The sequence below is a fragment of the Tasmannia lanceolata genome, unplaced genomic scaffold, assembly GCF_043159265.1.
Source record: "Tasmannia lanceolata isolate RefF3 unplaced genomic scaffold, GAP_Taslan_0.1 ptg000004l, whole genome shotgun sequence".
In the NCBI taxonomy this organism is placed as follows: Eukaryota; Viridiplantae; Streptophyta; class Magnoliopsida; order Canellales; family Winteraceae; genus Tasmannia; species Tasmannia lanceolata.
This window is the reverse complement of record NW_027518681.1, coordinates 3424998-3445204: the sequence shown is the minus strand read 5'-3', so window position 1 is coordinate 3445204 and position 20207 is coordinate 3424998. Positions and strand designations below refer to the sequence as shown.

General features: G+C 38.8%; 1 protein-coding gene and 1 pseudogene across 1 annotated transcript; both read right to left on the bottom strand.

Annotated features, from left to right (window-relative positions):
* Positions 1-411: 411 nt before the first annotated feature.
* On the bottom strand, positions 412-3843 carry LOC143875933 (scarecrow-like protein 32 pseudogene; annotated as a pseudogene).
* Positions 3844-11644: 7801 nt separating this feature from the next.
* Positions 11645-13425, bottom strand: LOC143875723 (senescence-specific cysteine protease SAG39-like). Its single transcript, XM_077377326.1, has 2 exons — positions 12963-13425; positions 11645-12369 (listed from the first exon to the last, which is right to left on the bottom strand). Exons 1-2 carry the CDS (start codon positions 13381-13383, stop codon positions 11783-11785), a joined length of 1008 nt encoding a protein of 335 aa, XP_077233441.1. The 5' UTR covers positions 13384-13425; the 3' UTR covers positions 11645-11782.
* Between the last annotated feature and the right edge of the window lie 6782 nt (positions 13426-20207).

Here is a 20207-nt window from a genome sequence, read left to right as displayed (position 1 = left end):
ATTCTTCTTAGGCTTAATCAACTTCACCTGACCTCTTGATTTTATGTAGTTACGATATGCAACGGGTACAATTTCATGTGATATGAGATATGAAATTTGAAAACCAACGCTAGCAGAGCAGATGAGAATGAAAGATGAATGCAGGGATGAATAGAGATGCTCAGTGAATGCTAATGGGATGAATGAGAGGAGAGAGCTTAGAGAGATTCCAATAATCTATCTTCTGGGCTACAGTGGCAGAGGGACTACTCCTCCCAAGGGGTTTTTGCTCTTGAACGTGTTGGATTGACCGTTCACTCACTAATGAGAAGGCTTTTATATCATGCCCTTATCCATAATCTCAACAATTGTTCTAATCCAACGGCTCACGTTCACTTATGGTATATCAAAATTTGCAATAGGACTATCGTTCTAATCCAACTGCTCACGTTCATGTTCAGTACATAGAAATTTCAATATTTATTTGGAATTCGTCACAACTCCTCGAAAAATTACTACGGGAAAAAACCATTTTAACTCTAAAGAGGGAAGATATATATATATATATATATATATATATATATATATATATATATATATATATATATATATATATATATATATATATATATATATATATATAGAGGAAACTGTTAAGCTCACCAAACTTATAGTGAGCTAGCTTTCCCAATCCAATGGGTCCCACATTTTGGGGAGTGATCCAAACCATTCATTTGCAAGGCCTTATCATAGATAGGGGGTGTACCAAAAATCAGCTCCATAGGATCATCCTAACCCCTCCATTTGTGGAGGACAAAAATGGGGCAGATTTGTGTCTGTCCATTTTTGTCCTCCACAAATGGAGGGGTTAGGATGATCCTATGGAGCTGATTTTTAGTACACCCCCCATCTATGTAAGGGACTTTCAAATGAATGCTTTGGATCATCCTAACAAAGTGGGCCCCAATGTGATTGAGAAAGCTAGCTTACCATAAGTTTGGTGAGCTTAAGCTCACCAACAGTTTCCTCATATGTATATATATATATATATATATATATATATATATATATATATATATATATATAGATAGAGAGAGAGAGAGATAGAGCATGCATTTGCTGCACTCGAGCACAGAAACAGGGTGGGGCCACATTTTGGGTGGGATCCAAAGCATTCATTTGATGGGCCCTTTCATGGGTAGGGTGTCCACCAAAAATCAGCTCCATTGGATCACCTTAGGGTGTCCATTTGTGGTGCTAAAAATGGATAGATTTGTGGACAAACAGTATCTGTCCATTTTTTTCCCCCACAAATGGACACCCATTAGTGATCCAATGGAGCTGATTTTTTGTAGGCCCTCCATCTATGATGGGACCTTCCAAATGAATGCTTAGGATCACCCCCACCCCCTATTTCTGTGCTCGAGCGCAGCTAAGCCTAGCTGTCCTCGAGCGCAGCAACCCTTTTCTCATATATATATATATATAAAGAGAGAGAGAGAGAGAGAGAAAATAGTTCCTACACACATGTGTAGATAAGTTATCTACACACTAGCTTAAAATACAGTAGGAGCCACATTATTTAGGTGATCCAAACCATTCATTTTTAAGGCCCTCACATAGATAGGGTGTCCACAAAAAATCAGATCCGTAGGATCATCCTAACCGAGAAAACGGTTCCTACACATATGTGTAGAGAGTTCTCTACACACTAGCTTAAAATACAGTGGGGGCCCACATTGTTTGGGTGATCCAAGCCATCCATTTTAAAGGCCCTCACATAGATAGGGTGTCTACAAAAAATCAGATCCATAAGATCATCCCAACCCTACGATTTGTGGAGGTAAAATGGATGTCTTTAAACCTTCACAAATCAGTTCATTTTTGGCTCCACAGTTCGAATGGTTAGGATGATCCCACGGATCTGATTTTTTGTGGACACCCTATCTATGTGAGGGCCTTAAAAATGAATGGTTTGGATCACCCAAATAATGTGGCCCCCACTGTATCTTAAGCTAGTGTGTAGATAACTTATCTACACGTGTGTAGGAACCGTTTTCTATATATATATATATATATATATATATATATATATATATATATATATATATATATATATATATATGAGGAAAAGGATTGTACGCTCGAGCGCACCAAGCTTATGGTACGCTCGAGTGCCCAATCACATGGATCCCACATTTTTTGTGGTGATCCAAAGCATTCATTTGCAAGGCCCTATCATAGATAGGGTGTGTACCAAAAATCAGCTCCATTGAATCATCCTAACCCTTCCTAAAGTGGAGGGCAAAAATGGGCAGATTTGTGGACAAACAGTGTCTGTCCATTTTGACCTCCACAAATGGATGGGTTAGGATGATCCTATGGAGTTGATTTTTGGTACACACCCCATCTATGTAAGGGCCTTTCAAATGAATGCTTTGGATCATCCTAACAAAGTGGGCCCACATGTGATTGGGCACTCGAGTGTACCATAAGCTTGGTACACTCGAGCGTATCATCTATATATATATGTGTTCTGGAAATTGCACCTAGGGTTAGGGTTTCTTCTGGAACATAATGCATTTTCATCTGGCAGTTTATCACTAGAGCTTCTTCCTCCGAAAAAACTAGCCGTTGGGCTTGAACTTGTTCAATTAAGAAGGCATAACCATTAGAAGAACTTGAAGGAATCACTCTAAATTCCATCCCTATATTCCGAGACCTTGCAAAATTCACTAGTCTTGAACCCAATTCTTCGTAGGAGAGATCGAGCATCGGCGGGACATTTCCACCTGTGCCGGCAACGGTGAGTCTAATAAAGGGAGGGCCTTCGGGGCGGTTAGCAAGCGAATCAATCAATGTAGGGATTTGCATACAGTGAGTTACACTAAAATCGACTATATGAACAACCGAAAATCCTTCGACGGCTTCGATAATGGCTGCATTCGCGGCGGAGAATCCGAAACGGTGAAACGGAGTAAGATCAATGAAGCTTGCAAGCTCAATTAAAGAAAATTTATGGGTTTGGATTGAGAGGATGGAATTAGAATAATCCATTGCGGAGAGTATCTTGCAGCTACCAGTTTTCGCTGCACGGGCTATGAGAGCTCGGAGGAAGGCACAAGTAAGGCGCTGGTTGGAATCGCCATCGGGGGTGGCGATATTATTTAAGACCCACAAAATTTGTTGGGCTAAAGTTGCATCGTTACTCTCGATCGCATTTGCGCAGTGGACGAGCAGTTGCTCCATGCAATTCGTGTCGCCGAAATTTCCTATTGTCTTTGATGTAGGAAAATCAGGCCATGGAGGGGTCTGGTAAAATGAGTTCTTGTTCATGGCAAGATTTGATGTTGGCCCAACTCCACTCTGGTGCAAAGATGGTGGTGGGTTTTCTGTGAATTGCATCATGGAGATGTGTTTGGAGAGAGAATTTGAGGTTGGACACTGGTACGTGATGACGTCTGAAATACCTTACAGTTGGAATGAGAGAGTAGTGGAGAGAAAATTTGAGAATTTTAGAAAAGTTTTGAAGGATCAGTGGAGAGAGAATTGAAGATAGGTGAGCAAGAGGGGAAAGAGACGAGTCAAATAGAGGTGGCCTTGGGAAACGACCCTTTTGTGTGTATTCAGTATATTTAGGGAAAATTCTGCAACTGAATTCAGAAAATAGACAGTTCAGCTTTTGGGATTTTTAGTTCTTCCGATGAAAAAAAGGACTCAACCAAAAGAAACCCACATCCCAAAAACAAGATTGAGGTCAAATTCCACAAAGAAGCAGATAAGCATATCAGCTTTTCCAGTTGGAATCAGAGTGCAATGAGGGGATAGAAGTATTAGGGTTTTGGTAGCCGGAAAAGGGTATCTCTTGTCAGGGTGGGGAGAGAGAGAGAGAGAGTGTTGTGGGGTTTTGGAGGTTATAGAGGGGTTGGCTTTGTGTTCTTATTTGGGGGCATGTGAAATGGCCGGCCATGGGGTTGTCTGGACGTGGGAGTTGGGTTTTGTCATGTAATGAGGGGAGAATTGAGAGAGAGATGTGGGGCTCACGGCTATATCATGAGGAAATCATTTGGAACAGTTTCGGTTCAAGCGTGTCCTGGAATTCAACTTAGGGTTTTAGTTTTGGATGAGACTTGTTTTAGGGGGAACTCAACCCTCCTCCCTTGTTTGCGTCTAATACAAACCCCTTCTAGTATCCATGCATGCTGTATACATATATACATACAATACTTGTGTATATATGCACATGTATATGTGTACCAGTATTATGGTTCCATGCAAAAATTGTGTATATTTTCACATGTATATGTGTGTACTAGTATTATGGTCCCATGCTATGTTTGGATAGAGATGGTGAACCCCGCATCATCATTAACATTTGGGGTAAAATGGTAGGCTCCACCTTATGAATAGGTTTGTGTAGAGAATAGAGATGGGGGCCCCATGCACCCACCAAAACTTGAGGTGTAAAATGGCAGGTCCCATCTCATAAAACATGAGTGTAAAACGCTGGCCCCATCCCATCAATAACATGAGATGTAAAATGGTAGGCCCCACCCTATGCATGGATTTGTGTGGAAATGGTGTGCCCACCACATCAAAACATGAGGTGTAGAATGGTGGGCCCCACCCATTCTAGGCATTGTTATAAAATGGTGGGCCCCAACCCCTCATAGCATGAGGTGTAAGATAGTGGGCCATCAGAGCAAGTATAATACGGTGACCCCCACCCATGCTATACTTGGGTCTAAAGCGTTTGGTCCCACCTTATTGAAACAAAACATGAGGTATTAAGAAAAGGTTTTCCAATAAAAAAAATTCTTTGAAAGATACAGACATAGTATATATTTCAGATAGATGTATGTATTTTTGTGTGCATATCCATGTATCTATGTCATTTTCATTGGTGGGTCTCTTGCTAGATAAGCATGTATGTATTGAACCCGGGACCATTGCCTTGTGACCTTGTGGGAAACAAAGTCTCTCTCTCTCTCTCTCTCTCTCTCTCTCTCTCTCTCTCTCTCTCTCTCTCACATATCCTATCCACTCCCCGTGTTTAGATATCCACTAGGAATGTGGATCTCCAAAGGCAGACAGATTGTATTATATCTGTATATATCATGTGAGTAACAGCAAAGCATGCCCACACGTGACACACACTCTTCTTCTGTACCCTAAGATGAAGGACTGGCTCTCAATTCCCTTTGCCCGACTCAAAATAGACTACTCGATCCTCGCACTGCCCCCACCTAAAAAGCCTTTGCTGGCTTTTGTGTTGCACCTCATTTTTCACATCATCATCAACCCCATCAATCCCCAAAATTTTAAAGGGTCCCACCTACATCTTATTGTTGCTATCGTCCATCCTGGAAAACCATGCTCTATGTTCTTGTCTGTCCTCCATGTCCACTTATCTGACCTTGCTCTCTTTCGCTCCTTTCATGTTGCTATCATCCTTCTATCTGTTCAACAGAATATATATTAGGGTTGAAAAAAGCCAACCTGATTTAATTTCAGGTTGGTTTAGGGTTGAGGCCTTGGGCAAACCGACCCAACAGTCTCGACCCGGTGTCCCAAATTTTATCATGATTTTATTGCGTCCCCATCCAAGCCAACTCGATCTCGAAACTTATGTCCATTTTCGCATATTTTGTTTTTGTCCTGTGCAAACCTGAACCCCTCCGACCGGTTAGGGTTGAGAGATTTAGAGGCGGGTTGGGTCAACCCTGCTCCTGAATGTAGGGTTAGGGTTTAGGTAATGCTACCTTGGGTTCGGTTAGGGTTGGTCTCAACTCGATCCAAGACAGCCCAAGTTGGATAGTCTAAACTTCATTTTAAACTTCCATAGATCATAGGATTAGTATCATCCTATGAAAATGTTCTTTTGGGACATGACCTATCTTTAGACCACGGGAAATGATATATTTACCCCGTTACATGGGACAGCCTCCTCTGGTGTAAAAGTGGAGTGGTAATTACCCTAGAGGGGGCTGTCCCAAGTAAAAAAAAAGTGGGCGAATATATCACATCCCTTAATGCGGGTCCCACTAGTTTTTTTTTCTTGTACACTTGCATGTAGAACAGAAAAGCCGCTGAAAAGACTGAAAAGTCATGGCTATTTTAAAGGATCCTGCTACAATACTGTGGTTACGTGAAAAACCTCTTGTGACAAGATCGTTCAAAAGAACCCAAGTCAAATAGAAGAAAAAGTACGTGCATGTTCTTTACTACTTGGGTTTTTATGGGGGAGTTAAAAAACGTCCCACATGTAATCTTAAAACAACTCTCAAAAGGCATGAAGGGTAAGACTTGGTTTCTTAATATAAAAAACTGTAGAGTATGGGGATTTTCTTGGGTGTTGAAAAGTATGGAACTCAAGAAGAGTATAAGAAGAATCTATGGGAAGCATATAAGGAGAATCAAGTAAGTTAAATCAAGGATTTTAATAATACGCCATGAGAATTTTGAGGACGATTCCTAAGCTTTGAGAAACAAGGACTAGAGGACAGAAGGTGTGGTACAAACACTTGAAGCATGGATGGGAATTTCTTGAGGGGAGACTGTTGCACCCATGGCCATTTGTTTCCCTCGATCAAGACGCCAAAACAAACAAAGGTCTAACCATGAAAGTAAGGAATGTTACCATGTGCGTGAAGATACCTTTCAAAATTGAATTCTTTTATTGCATAGCACACAAACTTAGACTACTAATATATGCTTCGACTTTCCAAAAACATACTGAATCCAAAGGGATAAAGACAACTTTTTCGAATGTCGAGCCATGCAAACAAGACATTCAGTTTCAATAATCTCGCTTATGTTGCACCAGCTCATGCATGTTAAGCTAAAACAGCAACCCAATAGTGTTCTAAGAACTTGGTTTTCTCCAATGTAGGTGATGGATTAACTTGGGTTGTGTAACATGGCAATGGTTCTCATGATTGCCTTACATTTACCTTCTGCATTATTCTTGTTAACCTCTTTGACAAGGTAGTTAAGCCCAACAAGGTGTTTATAATTTAATTTCTCCATGCCAGTGGTTTAAAGGCATGGATTCTGTAATACCCCACACAATCACGTATGTAAATTCGTCTCTAAGAAGGGGTATTTTTTCCAAAAGTTAGAGTTAAAATTAGCTCAACATAATCTGTGAGGCCCCACACACACAAGAAGCGTATTCGGATACCTTTAACTTCAATTAGTTTTAGAGAATTTTTAATCCCAATTGAAGTAGTCTCTAATTGGGTTGTAGTTGGACGTTTAAAGAGGGAAGTGTAGTCTTATGGAGAGGATTCTAGGGAGTGTGGGACGCTTACTTTTCTAAGAGTTGGTTGTGTTTTCTATTTTTAAGGAGAAAGATTTAATCTCTGCATATTTTTGTCCACTGAGAAATCTGTGTTTTGCCATATGTCTCTTTCTCAGAAAGAAGAGAAAGAGAGATTCTATCTTACCTCTAGAGAGGAAGAGAAAAGAGAAAGACGGAAAAGGAGAAGAATAGAGTGGGGGCGAGGGAGATTTGATCGCTGGAGATCATTGTGGACACCAGAGAACTTTTGTTAGAGTTCGATTTTGACATCCGTTATTCTGATTTCATGAAGATTAGGGTTTAAGAAGGGACTTTTCTTCATTTTTTTTGTCGTCCGGTGGAATTTAGACGAGTTATTTGATGTCTTTAGAAATCTCTCGTCCCGAGGTTTCCAATGAGACCAACCTCATTACTCGATTCCAGTGAGAAACGAAGAATTTAGAAGCTATTAAAGTTTGAGAATATGGGAATAAAATCCCCCGTCGAGAGAAATCTCATGTTCTTTAGAAATGGTCGACCGAACACCTAGTTGGACAACCAAGTCTGTGTTCGGTCGACCAAATAGGTCTTTGGTCAACCGAAGCTTTAGTAGTAGATTTTTAAAAACTTAGGTTCTGCTGGCAAAACAAGGGAAATTTTATTTTTAGGTCCGGTTGACGAGACAAGGGTCAGTCAACCGAACCTATGTCCGCCTCAGAGTTAATTTTAGCCCACTTCGGGCATCTTATGTGACACCTTTGTAATGTTTATGGTTACTAAGAAACATTTCTAATGATTAGGAATTGGGTAATATGTGATTGAAGTTTGGAGTCCGAAATAGAGTTGGGTCTTCATCCGAGGTAAGTAATATTGTTGCTTTAGTATTTTGACACCAAAATCCCATGTGGTATTCCTTTAGAGAAAAACGTGTGGAGTTCTTAGGAGGATGGAGACATTTTCTACAAAGAGTACTTATGTGAAGGGTTTTATTAATTTCTTTTGATCTGTAAATCCTTCCCAAATCAGTAATTAATGTTGTGACTGGAGAAACAAGATTCGATCTTGGATGCGTGAATCAATTGTTGATTGTTAAACCCAATACACAAATTGATCTTCTTGAATTCTTGGGCCGGGTAGAAGTTTAAAGTAATCGGATTTACAAATCTGAGATCAATGTTGATGCTTTTATGTTGATTGTCAAAGGAGAAATCAGTTTTAAAAGAAGATAAATTGTAGGGATTGATTTGGTAAGAAGACTAGGGCTGAAATTCGTTTTTACCCAAGGTTTACATAATCTTTATGAGATTTAAGAATCCAAATTATGTTTTGAATTTAAGGGGTAAATCAAGTGTTTTAGTTATGTTCTAGGAGAAGAAACAAGGGTTTTCGGATAGTTTTGTATGAGGAAAAAAGGGAGACTCGCGCGCAAAACAGAACCAGGGAGGGTTCTCGATAGTCAGCCGGCCGAGCCTTGTTTTGAACTTTCTGATAGCCAGCCAAGCAGAGGTTGGTCGGCCAAGCAGACACCCCTCGGGTACTACTATTTGAGTTACAGAGTTGGGTTTCGGCCCTTTTGTGTAGTTTTTGAATGTTGTAAAGACCTATAAATTGTTTTAAAAGTGTTACCAACATTCTAAAATAGTTACAACATGAATATTAGGTAATTTGGGGGATCAAGCTTGAAGGATTTGTGAAGGAATTGATTCTCAAATTAATGGTACGTAACTTGTGCTTCTATGTAGGATGTTTTACTGCATAAAAATTTTGATTTACAAACCGTGTTAGCAATATGAAATTTATGTTTTGGAGCCGATATATCTATGATATTCGAAAAACATGTTTAGTTTGATAAAATGCATGAATACTTGGATCAAGTACTCGGTTTTGTCGCGTATGCTTTGTTGCATGGAAATCTACAAATTAAAATATGTCTTATGATCTGTTGGACTTTTGTTGCTTATAAATCTTAGTTGATTATCGTTTTGATATGATGGTTATTCCGACTGAATCGTTGGTGCTATTTGCACGGTGAGTATAGTATGGCTAGGTAGAGGTATAGTTTTTCCTCCGAAGTGGAAGTGCGTTTATGGGAGAGTTCCCATGATAACCATGGTATTGTTTTGCCTTCCGAGTGGAATTGCGTTTATGTGAGAGTTCTCATAATATCTATGGTATTTGTTTGCCTTCCGAGTGGAAGTGTGTTTATGAGAGAGCTCTCATAATATCCATGGTATTATTTTGCCTTCCGAGTGGGAACGCGTGCTTATTGGAGAGTTCCCATGGTACATAGCTATATCTAGTAGAATGAGAATCGTTACATGTTTTGTATCATGAAAATTGTATTTTGTGTTGCTCTCAAGTTTATACCATGATACATCGCATGTTCTTTGTGTAACAGGGACCCCGATTTGGGGCATGACAGTAGTATATTATGATATGTTTTGGACTAAGCCTATGAGGTTGAAGTGATTCAGTTTCAGTTTCAGTATATGATTGTGCATGATCTCTTCTGGATGATTGTACTACCATTTCTATCATTGTTGGATAATTTGATACAATGGAGAAGTGTTACTAGAACAAAATTCATTCACCGAGCTCATTAAACACTATTGAGCATCTACTTCCAAAAACAGGTTGTTTGATAAGGCGATTGATCTTACATGAGAAAACTACTTAACAATTTCTTTTGGGAAATGTTATCAGCACTACTGTATTTTGATGAGGGCACTCCTCACTTTATTAAAAGTACCGTATGGCCCGTACCATATGATGATCCAAACCGTCTAGTAGATGGGCCACAGCCTAAATAGGTTGTGCCCAAAAAATTATTTCCATAGGTTGATCCTAACACTCAGATCTATCGAGGGTTAGGATCAACCCTCTAACATTCAGATCGGAGAATTAGGATCAACCTATGGAAATTATTTTCGAGGCACAACCTATTTAGGCTGCGGCCCATCTAATGGCCGGTTTGGATCATCCTATGGTGCGGGCCATGCCGTACTTTTAATAAAGTGAGGAGTGCCCTCATCAGAATACAGTAGTGCTGATAACATTTCCCTTTCTTTTTGGAAATTTTTATATGAAACATAACACGGTAAACATGGGAGATGAAGGTGTTCTAGTCATTTTCTATTAGATAAGGGTCTTTTGGTCATTTTCTATGAGATAGAGTTACTTTGGTCATTATCTAGGAAATAAGGATATTTTGATCACTTTTGTCCATTCCTATGAGGAAAGGTTATTTAATTTTTTTTAGGAGTTTTAAAATGCTTGCATTTTTTATTTTTTTAGTTTGAATTTACAAACTTACACGATTAGTTATTTCATAGTACTTACTGTGGTTCTCGTGTTAAGTCATTTCTGACGTTTGGAGGTAAACGAAGGAAGGAAGGGCAACCCACTTACAAGGTAAAAGGAGGTTAGTATGTGAGTTTACGCTCACTAGAACAAGCACTGTTTTTAGGTAAGGGGTAAACAAATGCTTTACCCTCTATTTACCCCCACTAGATCACCTTAGTTATGAATTTCATTTCGTTTCAGCCGATTTATCCGTTCTGTATTCCATAACGGAATCTCCATACATTCTGTTTTGTCCCAAATTTCGTCCCGATTTACCTTGTTTCATCCAAAATGGGGTGTTTCAACCGAAACACTTATTTTTTTATATTTTCTTCTCTTCTTTTGATCTTTTCCCTCTTCTTAGTTCTCCTCTCTTCTTCTTGCCCCTTCTTAGAATTGGGTATTTCTCTTCTCTTTTCCTTGCTCCATAGAAATTGGATATTTATAAGCAAAGTCATTTAAGTACTTAAATTTCACTTGTAAATAGAATAATAACCGCCATTTAGATTTATTAAAAATAGTTTCAAGACCGAATTCTAAAAGGATAAAAGGTTAACTTTTCGGTTCTAGTACAATTAGACATTTTTAGAAAAAAAAATACTTCCAAATGAAGAATTTTTTCAAATATAAAAATTCGAAAATTCTATAATGTCCAAACATTATTAAATACCAAAATTTCGAGAAAAGAATATCATGATTTAGTCTCTAAATTTTTTTTCATCTAATCAGGCACTGGTCAACACAGACATTTTAGTTGATGTTGATTTTCCTTTAAGTAAATGTTTCATCTTTACAATCTTGATGTTATGATGGATTGAGTTTCATAAGATCAATGTCCATGTTTTTCCATTTTTAAGCATTTTTTTATTTTTTTATTTTTAAAAAAATTTCTTCGTTCGTAGCATCTTTTCTAAAATGGTCGAAACACCGAAACGTTCCGCTCCACGGACCAAAATGAAATGGCGAACAAAACATAATCGATAACTAAGGATCAAATGGTAAAGGCATTCATCTATTGAGCTCATTAAACATTACCACCAATATTGAACATTTACTCCCAAAACAGGTATTGGAACAAGGATCGACCATACATTTGAATTACATGATACTTCACACTTCTTTCTGGAAATTTCACATAGAACATAATACGATAAACATGAGAGTAGGAACTATAATAGATTATGCAGTAGGGTAAGAGGGCTCCATAGCAATGCCACACAAGCCCTCCTTAGCATCAACATCCCTTTGCATCCTTATATATCCATTTTCACCCCATCCACTGCCCCATGAATTCTTCACTAGCCAGTACTTGGTCCCATCATTAGCTGTTCCATAACCCACAGCAGTAACCCCATGGTCGAGATTCGTGCCACAATCACCAGTGAAAACACCACTAGAGTAGAATTGAAAGGCATTTCCACTGGCATCAATGGCAACCGAAATGGGTTGACTCGCAACAGCCTTCAATAGTGCTTTCTCTCTGTTGGCGGGCACATCTTCGTAGCCATTGATCTTGGCTGCAGGTGCCTTCTTAGTGTTGCAAGTGCCATCAACTCCCTTGTAAGGATAGTTAGCTTCAGTTGTAAGTCCTTGGTTTTGTTGAATGAATTGGAACGCGTCATCCATGAGACCACCCTCACAACCTTGATCCTGACCACTAGTGTCACAGTCGACTAGCTCCTGTTCAGAAAGAGAGACCAACTTACCCGTCTTGAGTTTGGTTATTCCTTCCATGGCTGCTACTGCAGAGAATGCCCAACAACATCCTATTTGCAAAATTTGAAAGTAGCATGTCATGTTCAAATATTCTGTGGTAATTGTTGAAGTATAAATGATTAAATAACACCAACTCTAACAGCTTAAGCTTTTGGAGTAATTGTTGTTTCGCATTGTATAAGAGCTATTGCCTAATGGAAGGTCTTGAGTTCTAAACACAAAAAATCTTTCATACCATGTGTACGGCCTATCCAAAAGAGGGGCCACATGTGCCAAGTGTACATCCAACAAACACACACACACACAAAAGAGGGGCCACAGCCCACAAGTGAGGGGCAGTGTTGAAGTATAAATGATTAAATAACACCAACTCTAACAGCTTAGGCCCTGGTCGTTTGAGATTGTGACAACCGATTGTTAGCCCCAGATGTGCTAAAGGGCTCAAATTTAAATGTAAAATTGAGCCCAATAATAGGTTTTAGGCTCGCAATCGGTTGTAACAATCTTAAACGAACACGCTCTTAAGCTTTTGGAGTAATTGGTTGTTTCACAGTAATCAATCAAACTAAATAAAGGTGTATCGTCGCTAGATAAATTTAGAGAAAGGAGATAATCCTACACATGTGGGCAATAGGTTACTAACCACATTGGCCTTGGTCCTTGACGGGTGTAACAGCTCCTTTCTTTCTCCAGTCCATGGTAGATGGCACTGCACTGACGTTCTCATACATGAAGGTGGACGATCCCCTTGTTAGGGAGGGTATATACCCATTACGAGATTCCCTGAACTCCTCATTAGTTTGGTCTGCAAATTCGTTTACACTTAGCTTGTAGGGCTTGCCTGCGTCCTTGTTGAAAGATTCTATGAGTTCGACATTATCTTTGAATATCTTGAAACGTTGCTCCTCCTCTGCTACGTCCTTGTACACACGCCCATATCGTGCCATCCACTGCTCGTGCCTTTCGGAGATGGATGGCTCGAGGAGCGTTCTGGACGTAGCTTGAGAAGCCCAAACTCCTACAATAAAGAAGGCCGCCAAGAAGCATTGATATGTTGAAGCCATGGAGGAGAGTACTGAGACTAGAGATGAGATGGTAATGTGATTATGGAATTGGGTTAAGGTTATTTGAGTTTATATAGATAGAGAGATTCATTTCTATCTAATACTTTATTGTTACCATAGTGGAGAGAAGGACTTGCGACGTGCCCGGGCAAAGTGTTGTGATTTTTAATAGGAGAGTGACGGGCTGTTTCTTTTTTTATGGGTCAGATGATAGATTTGGTTTCATGTGTTGCTGCTTATATGCATATGGCCCAACTTTCATATTTTATGATGCTATATATGCCCCATAGTTTTATTTCGTTACATAACAGATCTTTGAGGGGACGTTGTTCAATTTACTAATGTATATCTACCACCCATCTGCACAACGTATGCTCTCAGGCACTACCTTGTTGTGATAACGGCACTAAATGCTTTGGTTTTTTATGATAGTAATAGATATCAGCACCACCTTTATTGATAAAGGCAATCCTTGCCCTATCAACATTTCTCTTGTTTTTATAAATATTTACAGCCTTTTGGAAAGATTGGGCTGCGATTAATAGACAGAGGGACCGAAGAGAGAGCAATTCCTGATTCCCCCAATCCAAATGCACCCTAATTAATCATCTTAGCAATAAATCTGGAATCGTAGTGTTTTTAGTGACTTATTAATGACTTATCTCGTTGATTAGGTGTTATTTAGTGCGTGTTTGCAAACAGGAAAATATATTCCACAAGGCATTTGAGGCCTTGAGGAGTCTAGTTGTAAGAGATATGCAGAAGAGGGAGAGACTTGAGATGGTGGGGGTGAGGGGAGCATAAAAAGATCTAGAGGGACAACACGGCTCCAATCATTCTATAAATCGGAGGGTTAGGATCTTCCTATGGTTATGATTTTTGGGGCACAACCTATTAACATTGTGGCCGAAACAAATGGACGGCTCGGATCATCCTATGGAGTGGGTCGTACACGAGGACGAGCCTCATTACTTCAATTGAGATAATAAAAAATCATTTCATCTTTTTTGTAGGAACCTTAAGTGGTTCTCGAAAAAAGATAGTGAAAAAAATTATCCCTAGAGTCGGGACCAACAGGAATGTATAAAGCAATGCTTCCATGGATTCGATCATGGTTTACAATTATAGCTATGAATCTTTCTAGAATGTTATTTTCTTGAATATCATTCAAAAAAGAAGCCCCATCGAATAGAGATTTTTTTTTTCTTTCGATCATATTTCGATTGTTAATACAATATATATATATATATATATATATATATATATATATATATATATATATAGAGGAAAAGGATTGTACGCTCGACCGTACCTAAAGTTAGGTACGGTAGAGTGCCAAATCACATGGGTCCTCCATTTTTGGTGGGCATCTAAACCATTCATTTGCAAAGCCTCATCATAGATAGGGTGCATACCAAAAATCAGCACCATTGAATCATCCTAACCCCTCCAAAACTGGAGGCCAAAATGGGCAGATTTGTGGACAAACACTGTCTGTCCATTTTGGCCTCCACAAATGGATGGGTTAGGATGATCTTATGGAGCTGATTTTTGGTATGCATTCTATCTATGATGGGGCCTTGCAAATAAATGGTTTAGATGCTCACCAAAAATGTGGGACCCATGTGATTTGGCACTCTACCGTACCTAACTTTAGGTACGGTCGAGCGTACAATCTTATTCCTCATATATATATATATATATATATATATATATATATATATATGAGGAAACTGTTTGTGAGCTTAAGCTCACCAAACTTATGGTGAGCTAGCTTGCCCAATCACATGGGGGCCCACTTTGTTAGGATGATCCAAACCATTCATTTGAAAGTCCCTTACATAGATGGGGGGTGTACTAAAAATCAGCTCCATAGGATCATCCTAACCCCTCCATTTGTGGAGGACAAAAATGGACAGACACAAATCTGCCCCATTTTTGTCCTCCACAAATGGAGGGGTTAGGATGATCCTATGGAGCTGATTTTTAGTACACCCCCCATCTATGTAAGGGACTTTCAAATGAATGGTTTGGATCATCCTAACAAAGTGGGCCCCCATGTGATTGGGCAAGCTAGCTCACCAACCGTTTCCTCTCTCTCTCTCTCTCTCTCTCTCTCTCTCTCTCTCTCTCTCTCTCTCTCTCTATATATATATATATATATATATATATATATATATATATATATATATATATATATATATATATATATTTGAATGATCCTCACATTGTTTGGGTGATCCAAACCATTCATTTGAATGATCCTCACATAGATAGGGTGTCCACAAAAAATCAGATCCATAGGATCATCCTAACCATTCAAACTATGGAGGCAAAAAATGGACTAATTTGTGAAGGTTTATACACGTCCATTTTACCTCCACAAATCGTAGGGTTGGGATGATCCTATGGATCTGATTTTTTGTGGACACCCTATCTATGTGAGGACCATTCAAATGAATTGTTTGGATCACCCAAAGTCAACATTTGCGGCTGCTTTTTTAATGCGAAATTATACTACCGATTGGGGCGCTTTGCAAAATATTGACTATATCCAGTTATTTTAATTACGGATTGGGGCACCTTGCAAACAATTGACGAAAACATGGTACTTTTTCTAACATGTGGGATGTGCATGTCATCCTAATGGGCCTCGCCACTTTAAGCCTATGCATAGCACGGGTGGACCCGCCTACCATTTGACATGGGCATATTGGTTGGATGGGGCCCACCTCTTGCACATCATTTTTAAAGTTTGGGTCTCACCACTTTAGACTCATGCATAGCACGGGTCACCTCCGGGCCCACCGATGCATGGCATGGGCCTGCCATTTTACATGGGCTTCTCCATTGGATGGGCCCACCTTTTGCACATCATTTTTATTAGTTTGGGTCTCACTACTTTAAACCCCTCCATAGCACGGATAACCCGTGCCTCTACCCATGCATGGCATTCCTTTTTTCTCTTCGGCACCCGTGCACCGCACAGGTTGCTTACTAGTATATAAGGACCGCTACGACAAGGTACTACACCTTTGACCTTTTGAAAAATGCGAGCTTATACAGCCACCTATTATATAATTTCTCCTCTAGACATAACTCACTAATTTTCTCAAACAATCAATCCTACCTGGTCATTTTTTGGGTCTGGTTTGACCAAGTTAGCATAGTTTAAAAAAAATTGAGCTGTCCGGTTTTTAAATTAGACCCTGTGCACCGGTCAGTTTGGTGCAACTGAGAGATTCATTTACATACTAAAATTAGCTCCTTAGCGACTTAGGCCCCGTTTGTTTTAGATTATCACAACCTATTGTGAAGTACCCGACCAATTATTGGACCTAAAATTGTACTAAAATTGAGTCCAATGATCGCTCGGGGACTCCACAATCGGTTGTCACAATCTAAAACAAACAGGCCCTTAATATAGCATTATTTTTAAATATATACAAGTAAGAACTTAACAAGTATCCTTCGCATAGCCAACAAAAAAACACCACCCTTTACATAGTTCCCTTGTTAATCCTTTACTATTAAAAGGGAAAACCATCGAAAGTTCGTCTGCGCCTTCCGTCTAAATTCCTTACCCTTGCTTCTTATGTCTTCCCACAATGTCCAATTTCTCAAGGGCATATTAGCCATCCTCCCTATGCCAGGCCATTTTTATTACCGAAAGGGAAAAGAGAGAGCCAAAATTGCGTCAGAAAAGATAATAGTACAAACTGTGCACAGCTCAATAAGTCAAGGAACCGTTCTTCTTTCTGTCTTTCTTCAACGTTCTTTCAATAATATACGCGGTGATAAATTCGCCCCTTGAAAGAAGAATACAGCCCCCGTGTTCTTCTTTCCGGGGGGGAGGGTGTATTCTTCTTTCAAAGGGGTGAATTTCTTGGTGACAGATTTAAGTATTCTAATTTGAAGTATTTTTCTTGGGATCCAGTATTTTTCAAAAAAGTACAGTGGAGCCAACTTCATAGGATGATCCAAACCGTTCATTTGTTAAGCCACGGCGTAAATAGAACGCAGCCCGTGATCATATCCATAGGAGGATCTTAACCTTCCGATCTATAGATGTTTCTATAATGTGCGGTCTCACTATAGATCGGAGGACTAAGATCATCCTGCGGACATGATTTTTGGGTTACATGTTACAGCTTATTTACACCGTGGCCCCGACAAATGAACAGCTTGGAAATCATCCTATGAAGTGGGCCCTACTGAACTTTTTTTTTAAAATTAATGGACTTAGAGGCTCACAGAATATAAGACGAAAAAATCTTGGTTCTTCTACCTCAACATGAATGATTGTGTTTTATCATAAAATTAGGGGCTAATTTTTATTTGTTATTTTTATGCCCTTGGTGAAAAAAAAAAAAATTATTGAATGGCCTAAACCGCATTTGGTTGGACTTATGATTCCCTTTCGATCGACGGATCTGATTGTGTAAATAATGCAAAAGTGGGGCCCAATTAATATGGATAAATCAAATTTACTGGATTTTTGTCCTAATAATCCAACAAATCCATTATTGCAATCTAAATCCGTATATCATGAGTTAAATAGAAATTTTTAAATTTTTATCTATGAACAAATCTAGCTAAGTGCCCCACCTAAGTACATATTTAAACTGCAAAATATTGGTTAGAAATATTATTATTTTATTTTTATCACCAATTAGTATTGATAAGTAGAATTTTTAAATGTTGTTTGCGCATGAAGATTAGTATTTTTCAAAAACGTGCAGTGGGGGCACATTTCATAGGATGATCCAAGCCGTTCGTTTGTTGGGCCACAATGTAAATAGGCTGCATCCCCAGATAATTTCGATAGGATGATCCTAATCCTCCGGTATGTAGAGGGACTGAAGCCTATAGATCGGCGTGTTAGGATCATCTTATCGAAATTATCTTCTGGTGCTGCCTATCTTTGTGGCCCAACAAATGAACAGTATATATCATCCTATGAAGTGAGCTCCACTATTTTTTATAAAATACTGGACTTGATGTGATAACCATATCACATTCTTGATCATCTGATTAGCTTGGAAAGTTCTTAGGATAATGTAAAAAGTGATAAAAACATTAATATCCTTTCTTATGCTCCGGCTCTCCTCCTCCTTGCACATCGCTCTATTGTCCTACTCTTTCATGAAAGTTGCTACTTAGGATTTCTTCCCACCTTCTTTTGGGCTTTTTTTATTTCATTCACTTCTTCACGTTCTTCTCTTCTTAAAAAGAAATTGAACGAGGAAAAAGACAATGGAAGATGGTTGAAAAACTGTGAACAGAAATTGTCTGGCTGAGAAACGAATAAATGCAAACAAAAATTGTCTACCTGAGAAGAGAAGCAAAAGCATCTCAAATTCATTAAAAAAATCATGGCTTCAATTTAGTAAAACGGAGGACAACTGTGAACAAAAATTGTATACCTGAGGAGAAAAGAAAAAACCTCAAATGAGTAAAAAAAAACCATGGCTTTGTTTTGGTAAAGCCCCTTTATAAGCAATTTTCTTTGGTTTTTTTATGTGGGGACTGTTGTTGTTATTCTATTTTTTTGTTCCCGTTCTTGTTGTTATTTAGTTGTTGTTGTTTTACAAGGATAAAGAGAGTTTCTGTAACTTATATAGTTTAATTGTTTTGTTCAATTTCTGCTGATAAAATGATGGGTACCCACTACAAAGCTGACAGAGCAACTTCCATTTTTCCTTATTTCTAACCTTTTTTCCACTCTTTTGTTTTTTATTTATGCAGGATTGGTTTTGATTGGATTGATTTCCACTTGGAAAAATAGACAGGGATACATTTTTCGGCCTTAGCAATGGAACCCAAATGGATTACAAGGTTTTACAGACCTTTCAAAAGAGCTTTGTTCAAAGTCCAAAACATCTTAGATGATCAATGAGATTAACCAGAACCACAAGTCAAATGTCAAATATCCTAAACAATCTATGCGGAAATGTAGAGCTGATTAGGGAGCTCAACAACAATATAAGGAGGACCCTAGCTCCTTCACAAAGACGATGTAAACTAGCTTCGTCCGAGGGTTGGTTCCGCCGGGGCATTGAAAACCCCTCTCTTTGCTTTATGGAAAAATAACCAACAGTCGGATATAATAGTAGGATATAATTGCTGACTTCTTCCATTATTATTTCTATGCACAACTTTCTCATTTCATTGAAATGAAGCTTCTTTGTGCGATCTTTCTCTATGATGGCGCTTTAATTAAAGATTAGTTCTACAGCTTTTGTTTGTTGTAATTCAGTTCTATTGTTATTTGATGTTGGGCATTCTCATGATTGAGTATTGGGATCTTTCTTTCTCCTTCTACAGGTTTTGTTTGCCATAATTAAATTCTATTATTATTGGTTGTTGGGCATTGGGATTTCTTTTCTTTCCCCCTAAAACCTAATTTAATTTTTCGATCAACAATAAATTTATGGTGAGATTGGTGGTTTGCGCAAAAACCAAGACTAACCAATTCAAAGTGGTTTTTTTATTGAATTATTGGTAGTTAAGCTGGGATCGAACCTGCGAACTCAAAGTTGAGATAGTGAGCTTCAACCATTGAACTACAGACCCAATCCCTAATTCAGACTGGTTTTGTGTGATTTTACAAAGCTTCTTTTCATCTAATAACTGAGTTCTCCCCACCTTTTCTTGTGGCGGAAACGGCCGAAATTTGATCCGGGTCTTCACCTTTTTATCAATCAATAGGTTTCTTTCGTCATCATAACTCTAATTGAATTTGCACTTCTCTGCTTTGAAATTCTCCTTATGCCCTCTTTTTTTTTGCTTCCTTCTCAGTTGATTCCATTTCAAGAGTGAAT

Excerpts from the sequence above, each read along its gene's own strand:
- LOC143875723 (XM_077377326.1), bottom strand. The coding sequence starts at position 13,383 with ATGGCTTCAACATATCAATGCTTCTTGGCGGCCTTCTTTATTGTAGGA. Across the intron at positions 12,370-12,962 it reads CAAGGACCAAGGCCAATGTG|GATGTTGTTGGGCATTCTCT; the intron begins GTTAGTAACCTA and ends TTTTGCAAATAG.